Source organism: Nycticebus coucang, chromosome 16 (genome assembly GCF_027406575.1).
Source record: "Nycticebus coucang isolate mNycCou1 chromosome 16, mNycCou1.pri, whole genome shotgun sequence".
NCBI lineage: Eukaryota > Metazoa > Chordata > Mammalia > Primates > Lorisidae > Nycticebus > Nycticebus coucang.
Window position 1 is genome coordinate 95529500 of NC_069795.1, and position 22684 is coordinate 95552183.

The 22684-nt window shown below is 40.3% G+C and overlaps 1 protein-coding gene across 4 annotated transcripts in view; it reads right to left on the minus strand.

Annotated features, from left to right (window-relative positions):
- The window catches only part of USP13 (ubiquitin specific peptidase 13), a 180004-nt gene that overhangs the window by 127610 nt on the left and 29710 nt on the right, over positions 1-22684 (minus strand). The window contains exon 1 of one of the 4 annotated variants that reach the window (XM_053564769.1): positions 20680-20700. The exons of the other annotated variants lie outside the window; for them this stretch is intronic. Coding sequence (XP_053420744.1) covers positions 20680-20685 — 6 coding nt within the window. The 5' untranslated portion in view covers positions 20686-20700. Of the gene's footprint in view, positions 1-20679; positions 20701-22684 lie in introns of those variants that run through there. 4 annotated transcript variants of the gene reach the window in all.

Sequence of the window (22684 nt, forward strand, 5' to 3'; positions counted from 1 at the left end):
ATCCTCACTCAGTGAGCACCATGCCAGTGCTCAAAACGTTTCAGACTTGGAGGCATTGCAATATATATATATATATATATATATATATATATATATATATATATATATATATATACACACACACACACACACACACAAGCATACATATTTTTTTTTATTTATTTATTTTTTTTTTTTTTTGGAGACAAGAGTTTCACTTTGTCACCTGAGCTCAAGTGACTTTCTTGCCTCAGCCTCCCCAGTAGGTAGGATGACAGGCACCCGCCACAACCCCCAGGTATTTTTAGAGACAAGGTCTGGCTCTTACTCAGGCTGGTCTCAAACCCATGAGCTCAGGAAATTCACCTGCCTTGGCCTCCCAGAGTGCTAGGATTATAGACATGAGCCACCTCACCCAGCCAAGGGGCACTGCATTCTACCATTAAGTATAATACAAATGTCATAAAATAAAATAAAAAAAATCTGAAATCCAGAAACACTTTTTGTACCAAACATTTTAGATGTAGAATATTCAACTTTTACTAAAAATAAGTAAATAATAAAGGATCGAGTCCTATAATGATCATTATACCTATCATTGCAGGTCTGATATGTGCCAGGTACTTTATATGCATTATTTCTAATGCCGGCAGGCAGCTTATTATTATTTCCATTTTACAATTTTAAAAAACACTAAAGATAAGTCACTTGCCCAAGTTCACACAACTTGGAAGTGTCAGAGTTAGATTTAAATCTATTTCTCTTTTTATCTCTCTAGGCCACATTTCAAAGAACATAATATTAATTAAAGCCATACTGCTACAATGAACAATCAAGGATACTGTTCACATTTCAGATACTTGATTTTCTATCTGAATTTCATTTCTCCTCTTCTCTCACTTTGCTTACCCTGCCTGACTCTCTCAATCTGTAAAATTAGCCATCCTGGAAGATGGCCAACTAGTAGAAATGCTGGGCAAAGGCTCCTGGCCAGAGGGAGAAAAACTGATTCCCTGAAAATCGTACTCTATGAAACCAAAGGTGGGGAGCTAAGCCAAGAAAGAAGTTCAGCAAGCTGTGACTCCAAGGAAGAGCATTCAAGAAAAGCAAATCACAGGTAGAAAGCCTATCATCTAGAAGATGGGAGACCCCTCTCCCAAGGGGGAGGCTTGCTGCAAGCTCTCTGCAAGCAAGCAGGGGACAAAAGACCTCTCAATTTACCTCATTGGAGAGAGCTGCTAAACACCAGGTCTCCTTCTCCAGGAAGGTCCCACTTGTGAACTGAGCCAATACCCAACCTGGCATAAATTGAACAAATATTTTCCCCCATAATTCCCAGTCCACTCTTCCCTCCTTGCATGGCAGTCTGAAGTTCTGCCCCCTGCAAAGAGCAGAGTGTTTGGTCTTTTCCTGAGACATGTGGGCATAGTGTGGACCACCAAATATCAGGACAGAATCTGTGACTAGGGGGTAAGAAAGAGGCTCGGGAAGAAAGGGACACATGTGGGAGGGGAAGCAGTCCCCTGGTTATGACTTTGCCTGGCCAGTAGTGGTGTTGATCCCCATTGGGGCTGTGTCTTGCGGGCAGGGCGTGGTCCCCGGCTCCATCTGAGCCCACTAGTGAAGGCTCGCCAGGTGTCGATTGAGCCTGGAGGGTGGGATGAGGTTCCCAGTTCCATCTGAGCCCACTAGTAGAGGCTTGCCAGGTGTGGACTGAGCCCAACGGGAAGGGACGGTCCCTGGCTCCAACTTGGCCATTGAGCAGAGGCTTGCCGGGCATGGACTGAGCCCAGTAGGCAGAGACATGGTCCCCTGGCTCCAAATGAGCCTCGCAACAGAGAAAAGGAGGCCAGTGTGGACTAAGTCTGGTGGGTGGGGGCATGGACCCCCAGCTCCAACTGACCTAGAGAACAAAGGAGTGGCCAGTGTGAACTGAGTCCAGCGGGTGGGGTCCCAAACTCCTGGCTTTGATTGTGCCCAGGGGACAGGGGCATTGATACCCAGGTGGGACTTTGATGGGCAACTGGTGGCTCACTGGAGAGGACCGGGCACCATACCCTTGGGGTTGTGGGACAGAACTGACTGAGGATTTCTATCTGCAGTTGGAGACCCTTGGATCCCTCTTTGTTGAGCAGGGTTAGTATTGCCCAAGACAATTTGATTGGAACTCAAGTCTGGGGCAGTCCACCAGGGGACATTCTGAGGTTTACCTTGGAAGTTCTATAGCGGGAAAGAACTGGGTGGGGATGGGGTGCCGCAGCAGTCGGTATCTCTCCCCAGTTGAGATTAAACCTAATACTGTGACTTCTTAGGACACAGTATAGGTTGGCTGATTTCAAAACGGACGGCTTGCACTATCTCACCAAGTAGATCTTCAGAGTCTCCACCCAAAACTCTGAAAGGGGCCTTTGTAAGGTTGTAGGGGATAAGCCATAATTACAAAGCGTAGAGCTTTGGCAAGGGGGTGGTTAACTCTACTACCTGAGAACCCCAATTCAATCTCACCCTACCAGTTCTAATAACCAAACAATAAAAAATACACATGGGGCAGAACCAATGAAAGAACTCTGGCAACATGAATAACCAGAGTAGATCAACACCCCTCCCCACCAAGGAATAACAAAGGAGATACAACTGAAGATGCCATGCATAGACAAATGGCAGCAATGTCAGAAATAAAATTCAGAATATGCATGGCAAATAAGATGAATAGAATGGAAGAAAAGTTAGAAATTGAAATCCAAAGAGTAGTTCTAAAGTTGTCTCAAGAAATTAATGAATTCAAAGACAAAGTCACCAAAGATGTGGACACAATGAGAAAAGAGATGGCAGTGCTCAAGGCAATGAAAAAGTTAGTCAAGGAGCTCCAAAGTACAGTAGAATCCCTCAGTAATAGAATTGACTAGGCAGAAGAAAGGTTCTCTGAAACTGAAGAGAAAGCTTTTGAACGTTCCCAAACACTCAAAGAGGCAGACAAATGGAGAGCAAAAACTGATCATTCCCTGAGAGAGTTGTGGGACCACTCCAAAAGATCAAACTTTTGTCTTACAGAAATTCTCGAGGAAGAGGATGGTCCTAAAGGTACACATGCTCAACTCCAAGAGATTTTGGGAGAGAATTTCCCAAGCATTGCAAGAGATATAGAACTTCAGGTAGCAGACAGTTTCAGAACCCCAGCAAGACTCAATCCAAATAAAGCATCTCCTAGACACATTGTGATTATTTTTGCCAAAGTTAAGATGAAGGAGAACATTCTGCAAGATGTAAGAAAAGCATCATCTACAAAGGGAGAAGTATCAGAATAACTGGAGAGCTCTCAGCCAAAACCTTTCAAGCCAGAAGAGGATGGTCATCCACCTTCAATCTCCTAAAAAAAACAACTTTCAGCCCAGGATCCTATATCCAGCTAAACTGAATATTATTTGTGATGGAGAAATCAAATACTTTAATGACATAAACATGTTGAAGAAATTTGCCATAACTAAACCAGCTTTCCAGGATATTCTCAGACCCATCCTCCACAACAACCAGCACAATGCTCTACCTCCAAAGTAAACTCACCTGAAAATTTTTGAACAAAACCCAACTTCCACAGTGGTGAAAGGATTAAAAATATCCACTGGACATTTGAAAAACATGACACCCAAAACACTACCAGGCTTATCAATTCTCTCAATTATGAGAATGGTTTAAATTGTCCTCCAAAGAGGCACAGGTTGGCTGACTGGATACATAAACTCAGACCAGATATCTGCTGCATACAAGAATTATCATCTTACCTTAAAGCAGTGGTTCTCAATCTGGGGGTCGCAACCCCTTTGTAATAATGAAAATACATCCTGCATATCAGATATTGACATTACAGTTCATAACAGTAGCAAAATTACAGTTATGAGGTAGCAACAAAAATAATTTTATGGCTGGGGGTCACCACAACATGAGGAACTGTATTAAAAGGTCACAGCATTAGGAGGCATTAGGAAGGTTGAGAACCACTGCCATAAAGAATAAAAATAGACTCAGGGTGAAGGGATGGACATCTATAATACAGGCAAATGGAAATCAGACAAAAGCAGGGGTTGCAATTTTATTTGCAGATACAATTGGCTTTAAACCAACAAAGATAAAGAAAAATAAAGATGGTCACTACATATTTGCCAAAGGAAATACTCAACATGAAGAGATTTTGATAATTAACATTTATGCACCCTACCAGAATGCTCCTTAATTTATAAATCAAACCCTAATGGATATGAACAACTTGATATCTTCCTGCACTATAATAGTTGGAGATTTTAACACCCCTTTCAGTTATGAATAGATGCTCCAAGAAGAAACTAAACAAAGAAATATTAGATTTAAACCTGACCCTAGAACAAATGGACTTAACAGACATGTAAGAACATTTCATCCTAATAAAACTGAATACACATTTTTTTCATCAGATCATCCTCCAAAATTGATCATATTTTAGGACACAAGTCTAACCTCAGCAAATTTAAAAGAATAGAAATTATTCCTTGTATCTTCTCGGACTGCCATGGACTAAAAGTTGAACTCAACAACAACAGGAATCTTCATACTTAAAGAAAATCATGGAAACTAAATAATCTTAGGCTGAATGATAGCTGGGTCAAAGAGGAGATTAAGAGAGAAATCACCAGGTGGCACCTGTGGCTCAGTGAGTAGAGCACCGGCTCCATATGCTGAGGGTGGCGGGTTTAAACCCGACCCTGGCCAAACTGCAACAAGAACAAAGAAAATAGCTGGGCATTGTGACAGGCTCCTGTAGTATCAGCTACTTGGGAGGCTGAGGCAGGAGAATTGCCTAAGCCCAAGAGGTTGCTGTGAGCTGTGACGCCACAGCACTTTACCGAGGGCAGCAGAGTGAGACTCTGTCTCTTGAAAAAAAAAAAGAAGAAGAAGAAGAAGAAGGAAATCACCAAATTTGGGGAACAAAATGATAATGAAGATAAAAATTATTAAAACCTGTGGGATAGAAGCCAAAAACTTAATGTGTCACCTCGAACAACTGAAAAAGGAAGAACATTCCAATCCCAAACCCAGCATAACACTGGTTCAAAACTAGCCTGAACCAGTGCAACACCTCATCTCTAAAAAATAGCCAGGCATTGTGGTAGGTGCCTGTAGTCCCAGCTACTTGGGAGGCTGAGGCAACAGAATTGCTTGAGCCCCAGAATTTGAGGTTGCAGTGAGCTGTGACACTACGGCACTCTACCAAAGGCGACAAAGTGAGACTCTGTCTAAAAAATAAAAAAAACACTAATACTGCCTGGGAGGCCAAGGCAGGTGGATTGCTTGAGTTCACGAGTTGGAGACCAAACCCAGCAGAAAAAAAGAAGTAACCAAAATTAGGGCAGAATTAAATGAAACTGAAAACAAAAGAATCATTCAGAAGATCAACAAAACAAAAAGTGGGTGTTTTGTAAAGATTAATAAAATTGATAATCCGTTTGCCAACCTAACCAGAAACAGAAAAGTAAAATCTCTAATATAGTCAATCAGAAACAATAAAAGAGAAATAACAACAGACATCTCAGAAATTCAAAAAATTCTCAATGATTACTAAAAACAACTCTATTCTCAGAAATATGAAAATCTGAAGGAAACAGACCAATACATGGAAGCAGCCAGAAAGAATTAGAATTTTTGAATAGATCTATATCAATCACTGAAATAGCCTCAACTATACGAAATCTCCCAAAAAAGAAAAGTCTGGGACCAGATGGCTTCACATCAGAATTCTACCAAACTTTTAAAGACAAACCAGTACCTATATTATACAACCTTTTCCAACGCATAGAAAAAGAAGGAATACTTCCCAACACATTCTATGAAGCAAATATCCTAATCCCCAAACCAGAAAAGGATCCAACAAAGAAAGAAAATTATAGACCAATATCATTAATGAATATCGATGCAAAAATATTCAATAAGATCTTAGCAAACAGAATTCAACAACATATCAAAAAAATTAGGCACAATGATCAAGTTGGTTTTATTCCAGGGTTACAAATTTGGTTCAACATATGTAAATCTATAAATATAATACACCACATCAATAAAATAAAATAAAAAACAAAGACCATATGATTCTCTCAATTGAGGAAGAAAAAGCTTTTGATAATATCCAGCATCCTCTCATGATCAGAACACTTAAGAAAATAGGCTTAGATAGGTCATCTCTTAAACTGATAGAGGCCATCTACAGCAAACCCACAGCCACTATCATATTGAATGCAGTAAATTGAAAACATTTATACTCGGATGCCCACTGTCTCCACTGCTATTGAACATAGTATTAGAAGTCTTAGCCATTGCAATCAGGCAAGAGAAGGCAATCAAGGGTGTCCAAACGGGGTCAGAGCTCAAATTCTCACTCTTCACAGACAATATGATCCTATACCTGGAAAATCCCAGGGACACAGCCACAAAACTCTTAGAAGTGATCAAGGAATACAGCGGAATCTCAAGAAACAAAATCAATACATATAAATCTGTAGCTTTTATACATGCCAACAACAATCAAGATGAAAATATAGTCAAGGACTCTATTTCTTTTACAGTAATGCCAAAGAAGATGAAATACCTGGGAATTTACCTAACAAAGGACATGAAAGATCTCTATAAAGAGAATTATGAAACTCTAAGAACATAAAATACCTGAAGATGTTAACAAATGGAAAAACATACCATGCTCATGGCTGGGTAGAATCAACACTGTTAAAATTCCCATACTACCCAAAGCAATCTACAATTTAATGCAATCTCTATGAAAGCACCACTATCAAACTTTAAAGAACTTGAAAAAATAGTGCTTCATTTCATATGGAATCAGAAAAAACCTTGGATAGCCAATACATTACTCAGAAATAAAAACAAATCAGGAGGTATCATATTACCAGACTTTAGAGCTATAGACTATATAGACTATAAATCTATAGGGATGGTACTGGAACAAAACAGAGAGATAAATTTATGGAACAGAATAGACAACCAGGAGATGATCTTTGATAAGCCTATCCAAAATACTCACTGGGGGAAAGACTCCCTATTTAACAAATGGTGCTGTGTGAACTGGCTGGCCATCTGTAGAAGACTGAAACTGAACCCCCATCTTTCAACATTAACAAAAGTTGATTCTCACTGGATAAAAGATTTAAACTTATGACATGAAACTATAAAAATACTAGAAGAGAGTGAAAATAAAACACTTGAAGAAAATGGCCTCAGAGAATATTTTATGAGGAGAACCTCCCAGGCAATTGAAGCAACACCAAAAATATATTACTGGGATCTGATCAAACTAAAAAGCTTCTGCACAGCCAAGACCACAGTAAGTAAAGCAAACAGACAACCTTGAGAATGGGAGACGATTTCACAGGTTATGCTTCCGACAAAGGTCTGATAACTCAAACCAATCAATAAGAAAAGAACAAATTGGATAGCACCCATTTCTATGTGGGCAAGACACTTGAACAGAAACTTCTCTGATAAAGACAGGATCATGGCCTACAAACACATGAAAAAATGTTCATCACTGGGCAGCACCTGTGGCTCAAAGGAATAGGGCACCAGCCCCATATACCATAGGTGGTGGGTTCAAACACAGCCCCAGCCAAAAACTGCAAAAACAAACAAACAAAAATACTCATCATCCTTAATCATCAGAGAAATGCAAATCAAAACCACTTTGAGATATCATCAAACTCCAGTAAGATTAGCCCACATCACAAAATCCCAAAACTACACATACTAGCATGGATGCAGAGAGAAGGGAAGACTTCTACACTGCTGGTGCAAATGCAAGCTAATATGGCCTTTCTGAAAAGAAGTTTGGAGAATACTTAAGAAACTAAAAGTAAGCTGGAGCAAGATGGCGGCTGAGTAACAGCTTCCTTGCATCTGGGCACCGTGAATCTGGGGAGATAAGAATTCAGGCATCTCTGGCTGGTGGAATCGGCCTATAATCATCCCTTTGAGGATACAGGGAGTAAGCGAGAGACTTCGGGACCCCAAGAGGAGGACAAAAACAGTGGAACACTGGCAAGTGGTCACGTGTGTTCAATTGGCCTAATCCCGCCGACAGCTATAAGTACAGTAGCAGCGAAACTGCAAACGGGAAAGGCCTTACCTGTGAACTGTTTTGGTGCTTTTGGACTTGGCACTCAGTTGAACTGCCATGGAGAGAGCTTGAGAAGGAGTGTGGAGAACTTTGGGCACTGTCTGGGGCCCCAGACTGAGCCACTGAGCCGGACGGAGGTAATAGTGTTTGGCTGTGGGCCGCAGGGAGCCATTGGGAGAGAACTGCCCCAGCAAGGTCCGCCCTCAGGGTTGCAGAGCAAGGATCAGGCAGGAGCTAGTAACCTAGTGACTGAGCAGCCTAAAGGCAGGCACTGAGCCGCCTTACAGCCCTAACCCTCAGTAGCAGAGTGAGACCGGTTTTGGCACACTGGGTAAGTGGATAGCCACTTCAGCTGTGATTCCAGTGACAAGCACTTTCCTGGGAAAGCTTCTGCTTAGCAAGTTTAGAAGTTTAAACTTCTAAGCAGGGCTGAAGAGAGATTTAGGGTGTCTACCCTGTGGGGTTTGAGAAATCCCAAAATACTCAGTGGGGGAAAGACAAGCACTTCCCTGGGAAAGCTTCTGCTTAGCAAGTTTAGAAGTTTAAACTTCTAAGCAGGGCTGAAGAAAGATTTAGGGTGTCTACCCTGTGGGGTTTGAGAAATCCCAAAATACTCAGTGGGGGAAAGACTCCACTTTTAAGAGGGCTGAAAGAGATTTAGGGTGTCTACCCTGTGGGGTTTGAGAAATCAGTGGAGGCCTCCAGTCGTATCAGAATTGTGATTAACATCTCATACCCCAGAAGACCACCTGTTGCCCAGACACTATCCAACAAGATACATATACTGCTTTGTTTTGGGTTGTTTTTTTTTTTTTTGATTGTTTGTTTTTTCATTTATTTTGATGTTGTTGTTGTTGTTTTGTTTTTTAATTTCAACCTTTTCCGTACAGATTTTTTTCTTTCTCCATTTTTCTAGTTTAAATTCAATTTCCCATTGCTGCCTTTTGCAATAACTAGAACTTCATTTTTGCTAGTATTTCTACCCCTATTATTTGATTTTTCACCCAATTTTATCCTGTAAAGTTTTCTCTTTCCTTGTTTTAGTTTGATATATAGCATTTTTGTCTTTCCTCTCTACTTGGTGGACAGGGGGTACTGTGTCTACTCAGGTTGGCAAAGAGCTGCTGACCTCAAGGGAACCACCCAACAGGGCACCCCCAGAGGTTGGGGTTTTTTCTAAGGTTGTGTCAAAGTACCCTACTGTACACCCATATTGCTCTGTCTCCCTCTTTCTGTGCCTCTCTTCTTTTTGTCAATATTCCTTTTACCCACCCCCTCTCCTTTCTCTATTTTCTTTCTGCTCTTTCCTTCTTTCTTTTATCCCTTCTTATTCTTCAACCTTCTCATCCTTCTGGTCCTATACCACAGGGACTCATCGAAACATTAGTCCACAGGCATGGGAACTTAAAGACCAAGAGGAAGTGAAAGGAAAATTAGGGCAAGGAAAGAGATAAAAGAAATCACTCATGAGGAAGAATCAGCAGAAAACTCCAGGCAACATGCAGAACCAACTAGTCCAGAACAACCCCACGAACGGACCATAAGGTAGCTACTGCAGAGGATTCCACCTATAAAGAAATGTTAGGAATCACAGAAAGGGAATCTAGAATACACATGATGAAAACAATGAAAGAAATGATGGAAACAATGAAGGAAACTGCTAATAAAGTGGAAACAACCAAAAGGAAATCTAAAAACAGAATCAAATAAGAGATGAATGATATGAAGAATATAAAAAGGATATAGCAGAGCTGAAGGAACTGAAACTGTCAATCAGGTAACTTAAAGATGCAATGGAAATTATCAGCAACAGTTAGACCATGCAGAAGAAAGTATTTCAGAGGTAGAAGACAAAGTTCTTGAGATAACTCAGATAGTAAAAGAGGCAGAAAAGAAGAGAGAGAAAGCAGAACGTTCACTGTCAGAATTATGGGACTTTATGAAGCATTCCAACATACGAGTTATAGGAATCCCAGAAGGGATGCCCCAGAGGAATGGAAGCCATACTAGAGAATATTATAAAAGAAAATTTCCCAAATATCACCAAAGATTCTGACACACTGCTTTCAGAGGGATATCGGACCCCAGGTCACCTCAACTCTAACCGAGCTTCTCCAAGACACATTGTGATGAACCTGTCCAAAGTCAAGACAAAAGAAAAGATTCTGCAAGCTGCCAGGAGTAAGCACCAGTTGACCTACACGGGCAAATCCATCAGAGTGACTGCAGACTTCTCGAATGAAACTTTCCAAGCAAGAAGACAATGGTCATCTACCTTTAATCTACTTAAACAGAATCATTTCCAGCCCATGATTCTGTACCCTGCTAAGCTAAGCTTTACAATTGATGAAGAAATCAAATCATTTACGGATATACAAACATTGAGGAAATTTGCCACAATAAGACCAGCTCTACAGAAAATACTTCAACTTGTTCTACACACTGACCACCAGTGTGTAGATCAGCAGCAAAGTGAGAACTCAGAAATTAAAGGACAGAACCTAACCTCCACACTGATGCAACAGATAAAACTAAGCAATGGACTCTCACCAAATAAGATGAATAGAATACTACCACACTTACCAATTATCTCAATAAATGTTAATGGCTTGAATTCACCACGGAAGAGACATAGATTGGCTGACTGGATTAAAAAACACAAGCCATCCATTTGCTGTCAGCAAGAAACACACCTGGCTTCAAAAGACAAATTAAAACTCCAAGTCAAGGGTTGGAAGACAATTTTTCAGGCAAATGGTATTCAGAAGAAAAGAGGAGTTGCGATCTTATTTTCAGATACATGTGGATTTAAAACAAGTAAAAAAGACAAAGATGGTCACTTTATATTGGTCAAGGGAAAAATACACAAGAAGACGTTTCAATTCTAAATACGTGTGCACCCAATGTAAATGCTTCCAAATTCTTGAAACAGACCTTACTCAGTCTGAGCAATATGATATCTGACAATACCATAATAACAGGGGACTTTGACACTCCTCTTACAGAGCTGGAAAGATCCTCTAAACAGAAATTAAACAAAGCTATAAGAGATTTAAAGGAGACCCTAGAACAACTGTGCTTGATAGACACATATAGAACACTCCATCACAAACATAAAGAATATACATTCTTTTCATCACCCCATGGAACATTCTCCAAAATTGATCATATCCTGGGACACAAAACAATTATCAACAGAATAAAAAGAGTTGAAATTTTACCTTGTATCTTCTCAGACCATAAGGCACTAAGGGTGGAACTCAACTCTAACAAAAACGTTCGACCCCACACAAAGACGTGGAAATTAAACAATCTTCTGATGAATAACAGATGGGTGCAGGAAGAAATAAAACAGGAAATCATTAACTTCCTTGAGCATAACAACAATGAAGACACAAGCTACCAAAACCGTGGAATACTGCAAAAGCAGTTTTGAGAGCAAAATTTATCGCTTTAGATACCTACATTTGAAAAACAGAAAGAGAGCACATCAATAAACTCATAAGTCATCTTATGAACTTGGAAAAAGAAGAACAATCTAAGCTTAAACCCAGTAGAAGAAAAGAAATATCCAAAATCAAATCAGAGATCAATGAAATTGAAAACAAAAGAATCATTAGAAAATTAATGAAACAAGGAGTTGGTTTTTTGAAAAAATAAATAAAATAGATAAACCATTGGCCAGACTAAGCAGAAATAGAAAAGTAAAATCTCTAGTTACCTCAATCAGAAATGATAGAGGGGAAATAACAACTGATGCCACAGAGATACAAGAGATCATCTCTGAATACTACCAGAAACTCTATGCCCAGAAATTTGACACTGTGAAGCAAATGGATCAATATTTGGAATCGCACCCTCTCCCTAGACTTAGCCAGGAAGACATAGCGCTCCTGAACAGACCACTTTCAAGCACTGAGATTAAAGAAACAATAAAAAAGCTTCCAACCAAAAAATGCCCTGGTCCAGATGGCTTCACATCAGAATTCTATCAAACCTTCAAGAAAGAGTTTATACCTACTGCAGAAATTATTCCAAAAAATCGAGGAAGAAGGAATCTTCCCGCAACACATTCTATGAAGCAAACATCATCCTGACACCAAAACCAGGAAAAGACCCAACCAAAAAGGAGAATTTCAGACCAATCTCACTCATGAATATAGATGGAAAAATTCTCAACAAAATCCTAGCCAATAGATTACAGGTTATCATCAAAAAAGTCATACATCGGGTGGCGCCTGTGGCTCAGTTGGTAGGGCGCCGGCCCCAAATGCCGAGGGTGGCGGGTTCGAACCCGGCCCCGGCCAAACTGCAACCAAAAAATAGCCAGGCGTTGTGGCGGGCACCTGTAGTCCCAGCTACTCGGGAGGCTGAGGCAAGAGAATCGCTTAAGCCCAGGAGTTGGAGGTTGCTGTGAGCTGTGTGAGACCACGGCACTCTACCGAGGGCCATAAAGTGAGACTCTGTCTCTACAAAAAAAAAAAAAAAGTCATACATCATGATCAAGTAAGTTTCATTCCAGGGATGCAAGGCTGGTTTAACATACGCAAGTCCATAAACGTTATCCAACGTATTAACAGAGGCAAAAATAAAGATGATATGATCCTCTCAATAGATTCAGAAAAAGCATTCGATAAAATCCAGCATCCTTTTCTAATTAGAACACTGAAGAGTATAGGCATAGGTGGCACATTTCTAAAACTGATTGAAGCTATCTCTGACAAACCAACAGCTAATATTTTACTGAATGGAGTAAAACTGAAAGCTTTTCATCTTAGAACTGGAACGAGACAAGGTTGTCCTCTGTCACCTTTACTATTCAACATAGTGCTGGAAGTTCTAGCCAGTACAATTAGGCAAGGCAAGGAAATAAAGGGAATCCAAATGGGAGCAGAGGAGGTCAAACTCTCCCTCTTTGCTGATGACATGATCCTATACTTAGAGAACCCCAAAGACTCAACCACAGACTCCTAGAAGTCATCAAACAATACAGTAATTAATGTCTCAGGATATAAAATCAATGTCCACAAGTCAGTAGCCTTTGTATACGCCAATAACAGTCAAGATGAGAAGCTAATTAAGGACACAACTCCCTTCACCATAGTTTCAAAAAAAATGAAATACCTAACGAAGGAGGTGAAGGACCTCTATAAAGAAAATTTGAAATCCTCAGAAAGGAAATACCAGAGGATTTTAACAAATGGAAGAACACACCATGCTCATGGATGGGCAGAATAAACATTGTTAAAATGTCTGTACTTCCCAAAGCAATCTACCTCTTCAATGCCATTCCTATCAAAATACCAACATTGTACTTTCAAGATTTGGAAAAAATGATTCTGCGTTTTGTATGGAAACAGAAAAAAACCCATATAGCCAAGGCAGTTCTTAGTAATAAAAATAAATCCGGGGGGCATCAGCATACCAGATTTTAGTCTGTACTACAAAGCCATAGTGCTCAAGACAGCATGGTACTGGCACAAAAACAGAGACATAGACACTTGGAATCGAATTGAAAACCAAGAAATGAAACTAACATCTTACAACTACCTAATCTTCGATAAACCAAACAAAACATACCTTGGGGGAAAGACTCCCTATTCAATAAATGGTGTTGGGAGAACTGGATATCCACATGCAAAACACTGAAACTGGACCCACACCTTTCCCCACTCACAAAAATTGATTCAAGATGGATAAAGGACTTAAATTTAAGGCATGAAACAATAAAAATCCTCCAAGAAAGCATAGGAAAAACACTGGAAGATATTGGCCTGGGGAAAGACTTCATGAAGAAGACTGCCATGGCAATTGCAACGACAACAAAAATAAACAAATGGGACTTCATTAAACTGAAAAGCTTCTGTACAGCTAAGGTGACAATAACTGAAGCAAAGATACAACCTACACAATGGGAAAGGATATTTGCCTATTTTAAATCAGACAAAAGCTTCTCTATAGAGAAGTCAAATTAATCCACATGAAAAAAATACAACAATCCCACATACCAATGGGCAAGAGACATGAACAGAACCTTCTCTAAAGATGACAGATGAATGGCTAACAAACACATGAAAAAATGTTCATCATCTCTATATATTAGAGAAATGCAAATCAAAACAACCCTGAGATATCATCTAACCCCAGTGAGAATGGCCCACATCACAAAATCTCAAAACTTCAGATGCTGGCATGGATGTGGAGAGAAGGGAACACTTTTACACTGCTGGTGGGACTGCAAACTAGTACAACCTTTCTGGAAGGAAGTATGGAGAAATCTCAAAGCACTCAAGCTAGACCTCCCATTTGATCTGGCAATCCCATTACTGGGCATCTACCCAGAAGGAAAAAAATTCTCTTATCATAAGGACACTTGTACTAGACTGTTTATTGCAGCTAATTTACAATCGCCAAAATGTGGAAACAGCCTAAATGCCCACCAACCCAGGAATGGATTAACAAGCTGTGGTATATGTATACTATGGAATACTATTCAGCCATTAAAAAAAATGGAGACTTTACATCCTTCGTATTAACCTGGATGGAAGTGGAAGACATTATTCTTAGTAAAGCATCACAAGAATGGAGAAGCATGAATTCTATGTACTCAATTTTGATATGAAGACAATTAATCACAATTAAGGTTATGGGGGGGAGGAAAAGCAGAGAGAAGGAAGGAGGGAGGTGGGTGGGGCCTTGGTGTGTGCCACACACCTTCTGGGGGCAAGACATGATTGCAAGAGGGACTTTACCTAACAAATGCAATCAGTGTAACCTGGCTTATTGTACCCTCAATGAATCCCCAACAATAAAAAAATAAAAAAGAAACTAAAAGTAAACCTACTTTTAGATCCTACAATTCCTCTACTAGGTATATACCCAGATGATCAAGAATCATTTTATAACAAAGACATTTGCACCAGCATGATTGTTGCAGCCCAATTCATAATTGTCAAGACATGGAAACAGCCAAAGTGCCCATGGACCCATGAATGGATTAACAAATTGTGGTATATGTACACCATGGAATACTATGTGGCCATTAAAAAAGATGGAGACTTCACATCTTTTATGTTTACCTGGATGGAGCTGGAACATATTCTTCTTAGTAAAGTATCTCAAGAATGGAAGAAAAAGTATCCAATGTACTCAATACTACCATGAAATCAATATATAATTACCTACATACTCATACAAATGGTAAAACATAACCACAGTCCAGAAAGTAGGAGGGAAAAGGAGAGAGAGGGGAGGGGGTGCGTGGGGAAGAGAGAGGGCATTTGGGGGGACCTCATCTAATGTGCATGATGCAATGGTACATTTCAAAACTATTAAAAAGAGTATAATTGTCTTACCACAACAAATAAGTAAGCAAGGTGATGGATGTGTTAATCCATTCGATGTAAGCATTTCACATTGTATATCAAATCAATACAATGAACCCCATAAATGCATCAATGTACACGGTTATGACTTAATAAAAAAAATTAGCCATCCTTCCTCAATGGAAGTGGATTTTATTAAGCACCAGTTAGTCTCACTCCTCCAAATAATTATAAACTTATTTTTGAAACCCCATCAAAATTGCCAACAAACACATTACAAAATTGCTTACGATGTGTTTCTCATTTCTTTCTTTTTTCTTTTTCTTGACACAGAGTCTCTCTCTGTCACCCAAGCTAGAGTGCAGTGGCATCATCACAGCTCATGGCAGCTTCAGCCTCCTGGACTCAAGCAATTCTCCCATCTCAACCTACCAAACAGCTGGGACGACAGGTGTGCATCACCATGCCCAGCTGATTTTTGTGGAGATAATTCTCACTTTGTTGTTCAGGCTGGTCTCAGGTGATCCTCCCACCTCCACTTCCCAAAGTACCAGGGTTATAGATACAAACCACCATGCCCAGCTCCTTACACCGCATTTTAACAACGATAATTATAATATCAAAACAAACATTTGCTCTCATTACAATAACTGGCTCGGCGCCTGTAGCTCAGCAGCTAGGGTGCCAGCCACATGCACCGGAGCTGGCAAGTTCAAATCCAGCCCAGGCCTGCCAAACAACAATGACAACTGCAACCAAAAAATAGTCAGGTGTTGTGGCAGGTGCCGGTAGTCCCAGCTATTTGGGAGGCTGAGGCAAGAGAATTGCCTAAGCCCAAGAGTTGGAGATTGTTGTGAGTTGTGACACCTGGCACTCTACTGAGGGTAACACAGTGAGACTCTGTCTCAAACAAAAAAAAAGAGCGGTGCCTGTGGCTCAAAGGAGTAGGGCACCAGCCCATATGCTGGAGGTGGCAGGTTCAAACCCAGCTCCAGCCAAAAACTGCAAAAAAATTTAAAAAGTTCCAATAACTGAATATTGTTAATCTTTAAAAATTTCTAACAACACAATTCTCCAACATTGAAACCAGGGTATAAAGGAATCCTGTCACAAGAATATTTAACAGCATTCACTCAAATATGTGCCTCTTACTGTAGTATATGCTTTGCAATAAGACTAAATAAACAAATAAATAAAAGATATGAAGACCACAATGAAATAAGTAAAATAGTCCCTATTTGCTTATGACAATGTAGTCCATAGGGAAAATACCAAGAAATCTATAAACTAGTGAAAATAACAGTTAGTTATTAGTGAATAACAATTAGTGAATTTAGCAAGGCCAAAGGACACAAGTTAATAAATAAAAGTCAACTGCAATTTTAGATGCTAGCAAGAAAAACTTGCTTTTAAAAATGTGACAACAAAATAGCATCCAAAAACTCCTAATTACAGTTTACTTTAAAATAAATTTGTACATTTTTCCCTTTAAATGAGATTGTTTGAATAAAATTAGAAAATTTCTTCAACTACAGATAGCACATTATATTCATTTGATCAATAGATTAGGTAAGTATATTTTTTTTTATTGTTGGGGTAGGTATTTCCTAAATTTTTTTTTAAATAAACATGTTTTTGTTTTTTTGAGACAGAGCCTCAAGCTATCGTCCTGGGTAGAGTGCCATGGCATCACAGCTCACAGCAACCTCCAACTCCTGGGACTACAGGCACCTGCCACAACGCCTGGCTATTAAATAGGGGTAGGGGGGTTCTTTGAAATAGAACCCTCAAGAGAATAAAATATTGCATCATTACATGTTTAATTATTCATTAAGCCATTAAATTATCACATATTGTGATCAAACAAATGTAACAGTTTCATTCTCTTCCAGTAAAATATAATTTGACCAAAGAATTCAAACCAGAAGATACACTGGAGAATATACGGAATTTGTAATAGAGGTCTTGCAGCGCCATCAGTCATCCACACCTCTGAGCTGCAGTGCTCTCCTCTATAAACAAAGTGGTAGCAGTAATTCTCACCTCCCTCACAGGGATCTTGAAGTTCAAAGTGACTCAAACAGGGCACGGTGGCTCACGCCTGTAATCACACCTACAATGACGCCTGCAATCCTAGCACTCTGAGATGCCGAGGCAGGTGGATTACCTGAGCTCAGGGGTTTGAGACCAGCCTGAGCAAGGGTGAGACCCCATTTCTACTGAAAAAAAAAAAAAAAAACATAGAAAATTAGTCACATGTGGTGGCACCCACCTAGTCTGAGCTACTGGGGAGGCTCAGGCAAGAGGATCACTTGAGCCCAAGAGTTTGAGTTTGCTATGAGCTATGGCACCACAGCATTCTACCCAGGGTGATAAGAGTGAGACTATCTCAAAAATAATAATAATAATAAAGTGAATGAAACACACTAAAGTGCTCTCTATGCTCCCAAGGCATTACATAAATGTGAGTTATTATTTATTATGGACTCATCATCATCATATTATCTCAGTCATTTCATAACCGGAGAAAATGAATAGAAGGAAGAGTAAGTGAATGTGCCAGCCGCACCGGCTGAGAGTAACAAATACTAATCTGTCGGAAAAAAGGGGGCGGCGCCTATGGCTCAAAGGGGCAGGGCGCTGACCCCATATGCTGGAAGTGGTGGGTTCAAACCCAGCCCCGGCCAAAAACTGCAAAAAAAAGAAAAAAAGTTAGGCAATAGCAGGAGAACCAAGAACTTAGCAAGCAAAAATGAAGAAACATGTTCAAGAGCAGCATTTTTCTGAAGAAAAACATAGAATTGCTTTATAATGCAAGAGTTTATGACATTATTTCTAGGATAATCATAAAGTCTTTGCTAATTTCAAGAGTCAAGAGTTTGACTTATTAGGGAACTTGATGGAAATTTAATATACCAAACATTCCTTCTCAGTTTCTGGAGGTGCTTTATATTATCACAAAGTCCATCATCCAGGAGAAAAATAATTGGTTCATGCCTGAAATCCCAGCAGTTTGAGAAGCTGAGGCAACAGAATCCCTTGAGACGAGGAGTTCAAGATGAGCCTGGACAACACAGTGAGACCCTGTCTATATAAAAAAATTAAGTTTTTTTAAAGAAGAAAAAAATTATTTGACACCCAGAGAGGAATGGCCAAGTAGAAAAGGAATCTATTATGAACATTCACAGGTGTCTTCCATCCGACACACAGACTGTCCTTCGAGACAGCACAGGCCCCTCTCCCTTGCTGGCAGTGCTGAGGCAGAAGGACCACTCAACAGATTTGCCTTCTAAATCTTCAGGACACATCAAGGCAGAAAGCTCTTTGAAAGCTACCACATATAGAACACACACCCCAGTCTAATGCTTTCTTCACTCTTGCCCTGTTAACACCTAAACATTGGTCCTGTAATACACCTTTTTGCACATATAAAGTCAATACCCATGCCATGTGCTCTGAACAAGTTATTTCAATCATGACAGCAAGCTGACAAATCTGTCCTAATCTCCTTGGGACCAACACAGAGAGTGGAGTACAGCCTGGGGTCAGAGCTAGACTAACTAACTCACTCAGAGTTTTAAAACCTCAACTCACCTTCTCATTAACCAGCACTAGCCACAGTCCCACTGAGATTACTACCCTGAAAAGCAGGTGCCCAAGTGTAGCCAAGAAATCAGGCAGGTTAGACAACTACACATCTAACAGTTGACAGTGAAATGCAAGTGAAATAATTAGAGGACAGAAAACAAAACAATACTTTTTCAGAATAAAGATGACAAAGGTACACTATGAAATTAAAATAGATTACAAATAAAGTTCACAAAGTATGGGGTTAACTTTTTTTTTTTTTGAGACAGTCACACTTTGTAGCTCTCGGGGACTGCCGTGGTGTCACAGCTCACAGCAACCTCAAACTCTTGGGCTCAAGTGATCCCCTTGCCTCAAGTCTCCCAAGTAGCTGGGACTATAGGCACCTGCCACAGCGCCTGGCTATTTTTAGAGACGAGGTCTCACTCTGGCTCAGGCTGATCTCGAAACTGTGAGTTCAGGCAATCTTCCTGCCTCATCCTCCCAGAGTGCTAAAATTACAGGCGTGAGCCACCGCACCTGGCCTGGGTTGACTTTTAAAAAATAAAAAAGTTGGGAGGCCAAGGCGGGTGGATGGCTTGAGCTCATAGGTTCAAGACTAGCCTGAGCAAGAGCAAGACCCAGTCTCTACTAAAAAATAGCAAGAGGATCACTTGAGCCCAAGAGTTGGAGGTTGCTGTGAGTTATGACACCATAGCACTCTATCCAGGGTGACGGCTTGAGACTCCCTCTCAAAAATTACAAGATGTCAACATCCAAGTTCAACTTACTAAAAAAAATTTTAAGACCTTTTGGTTCGGGGGCTTTTTTTTTTCAAATTTTGTTTTGATGTAAGAGACCATTTAAATGTGAGAAAGTATTAAAATCAAATCATCACAGCCTCTGGAAATAAGCATATTAAAATGACCTTAAGGCACTAATATAACCTTAAAACCAGCAAAAACTACTAAAATTGCCCAGACTGAAGGCCAAAAGAAAACTCATATGTCCCCTCTTACAATATAAATCAATTTAGTCCTTCTAGAGAGCAATAAAACCATGACCCTTTGACAAGGTATTTTCCGTTTGGGTACAGATTTCAGGGATACAAAAGAAAGAGGAAAAAACCTAATTTGTATAAAAATATTCACAGATGCACTGTTCATAATAGGAAAATGGAAGGACTGGCATCACATAGAAGTTAAGAAACTGGCATAGAAACACAACAAAATGCTGCAACGGTATTTAAAATGACAAATCTGTGAATTGTGTGTATATATTGAGAAAATATCTACAGAACTGTGTATAATGTACATTAAATGTGTATAGAAAAATAACTTTAATGACAAAAGAACACATTGATGACGACCAGGGTAGAGGATTGGGGAGGGGAAGTCAGCACATTGACAAAAGCCTTAAGTGAAACTGAAAGGAGATGAAGGATTTTACATTCACCTTCTTGACTTTCACTTGTGCTCACAGCCTCACCTCCCACCACAACCCTGCTCCACCTATGATAGTTTTTCTACAACTACTGGCATGAAGGAAGAGATGGTTTAGGTTTGTTCTTTGTTCCGTTTTGTTTCTGTTCATTAAGGAAAGACACGTGGGCCCACTGCGCATGACTGGTTCACAGCTCTGGCTAGATGTGTGTGTACTCACATGCATAAGCTCCACAAAGCCCAAACAGGTGTGTATCCTCAGCAAACAAATCCTCAGGTCACGCACTTGGATGTGGCTGCAAAGTCAAGTTGCTACAGAAATCTCTAAATGCTACTCTCAATGTTGGTTCTTAATCTCTGGGCACCAGAGTGAGGTAAACTCAGCCCAAGTCAAAGAGTGCCTCCCTGCCAGGAAGTGCCACCTAGAGGACCTGAAGGACACAGGCCAGGCCTCCAGGCTTCACAGCAGCCCATGTCAACACTGGCTACGTTAAGACTGCAGCTGCTCCCTGACCCCACGCCTGCCCATGAATGACACCCACATCCCCCTCTAGGCTTCTGTTCTGATGATTCTCCACCCAAATCCACGATGGTTTCACTATTGTTAGTATCATGCTCGTTGTGGCTGTGAGAAACTCAGGCTTCCTTCATTTGGGGGCCAGTACATTCAGAAGCTGAACTACACATTTGCTCCTTGAGGATAAGAAAACCTGTGTCATGTTCATGACTGAATCCTAAAAACAGTGCCTGGTATAAGACAGGCTTGGACAAACATCTGTAGAACAAATGACAATTTTGTGTCATTATTTGTCAGTCTCTCTCCAATCATTCTTCAATGCCCTTCTCATCTGAATTTAAAATATTTCACAATACAGATTCTATTTAAAGCATACATTACGGCATAACTAAACAACAGGTATTGTCAAAATAAAACTGATGGTCATGCATGGAAAACAGCCTGAGGTACCAGCAGGAACACTAGCTTTTCAGGTGTATTTGGCTAATGTCACTCTTAGCAGCTTGGACATTTGAACCCCATTGCCCCAGCTCTCCTAGGGGCTGTAACCAAGCCAGCCTCCCATGGTTCTTCAGGAAGGCAGCTGCCATTTCCACTGCCTGTTCCACCCTGGACCCTACCCAGCTTCTACTCTCAGGGAGCATCCAGCCCAGAATGATCAACAAATAGCTCTCTGCATGCTCTAAGCTAACTATTATTGATTTTTTTTTTCTTTTTGAGATAGAATCTTACTTTGTCACCCTGGGTAGAATGTTGTAGAGTCGTAGCTCACGGCAACCTCAGTCTCTTGGGATCAAGAAATCCTCTTGTCTCAGACTCCCCAGTAGCTGGGACTATCGGTGTCCACCACAATGCTCAGCTAGTTTTTCTATTTTTAGTTGAGACGGGGTCTCCCTCTTACTCAGGCTGGTCTCAAACTCCTGAGCTCAAACAATCCTCCCACCTTGACTTCCCAGAGTGCTAGGACTACAGGTATGAGCCACCGTGACTGGCCCTATTATTAAGATTCTAATGATGTTTTTTTGATGTACTGAAGAGATACTTGACCAAGACTTTAGTAAGACTTTAGTTTAACACCTGAAATCACAAGGAAGGTGAGCTATCCACAGAGCTCTATGATAGCTCCTTCTGCCAACTTCTCCCATGCCACGATTAAACCACAAAAGAAAGGAATAGCATTATAAGCCCATGTGTTGTAACAAAATCCCAAAACCAGAGATGTTGGTGTGGATGTGGAGAAAAGGGCACACTTCTACACTGCTGGTGGGAATGCACACTAATACATTCCTTCTGGAAGGATGTTTGGAGAATACTTAGAGACCTAAAAATAGACCTGCCATTTGATCCTATAATTCCTTTACTAGGTTTATACCCAGAAGACCAAAAATCACAATATAACAAAGACATCTGTACCACAATGTTTATTGCAGCCCAATTCATAATTGCTAAGTCATGGAAGAAGCCCAAGTGCCCATCGACCCACAAATGGACTAGCAAATTGTGGTACATGTATACCATGGAATATTAAGCAGCCTTATAAGAAAGATGGAGACTTTACCTCTTTCATGTTTACATGGATGGAGCTGGAACATATTCTTCTTAGCAAAGTATCTCAGGAATGGAAGAAAAAGTATCCAATGTACTCAGCCCCACTATGAAGCTAAATTATAGCTTTCGCATGAAGGCTATAACCCAACTATAGCACAAG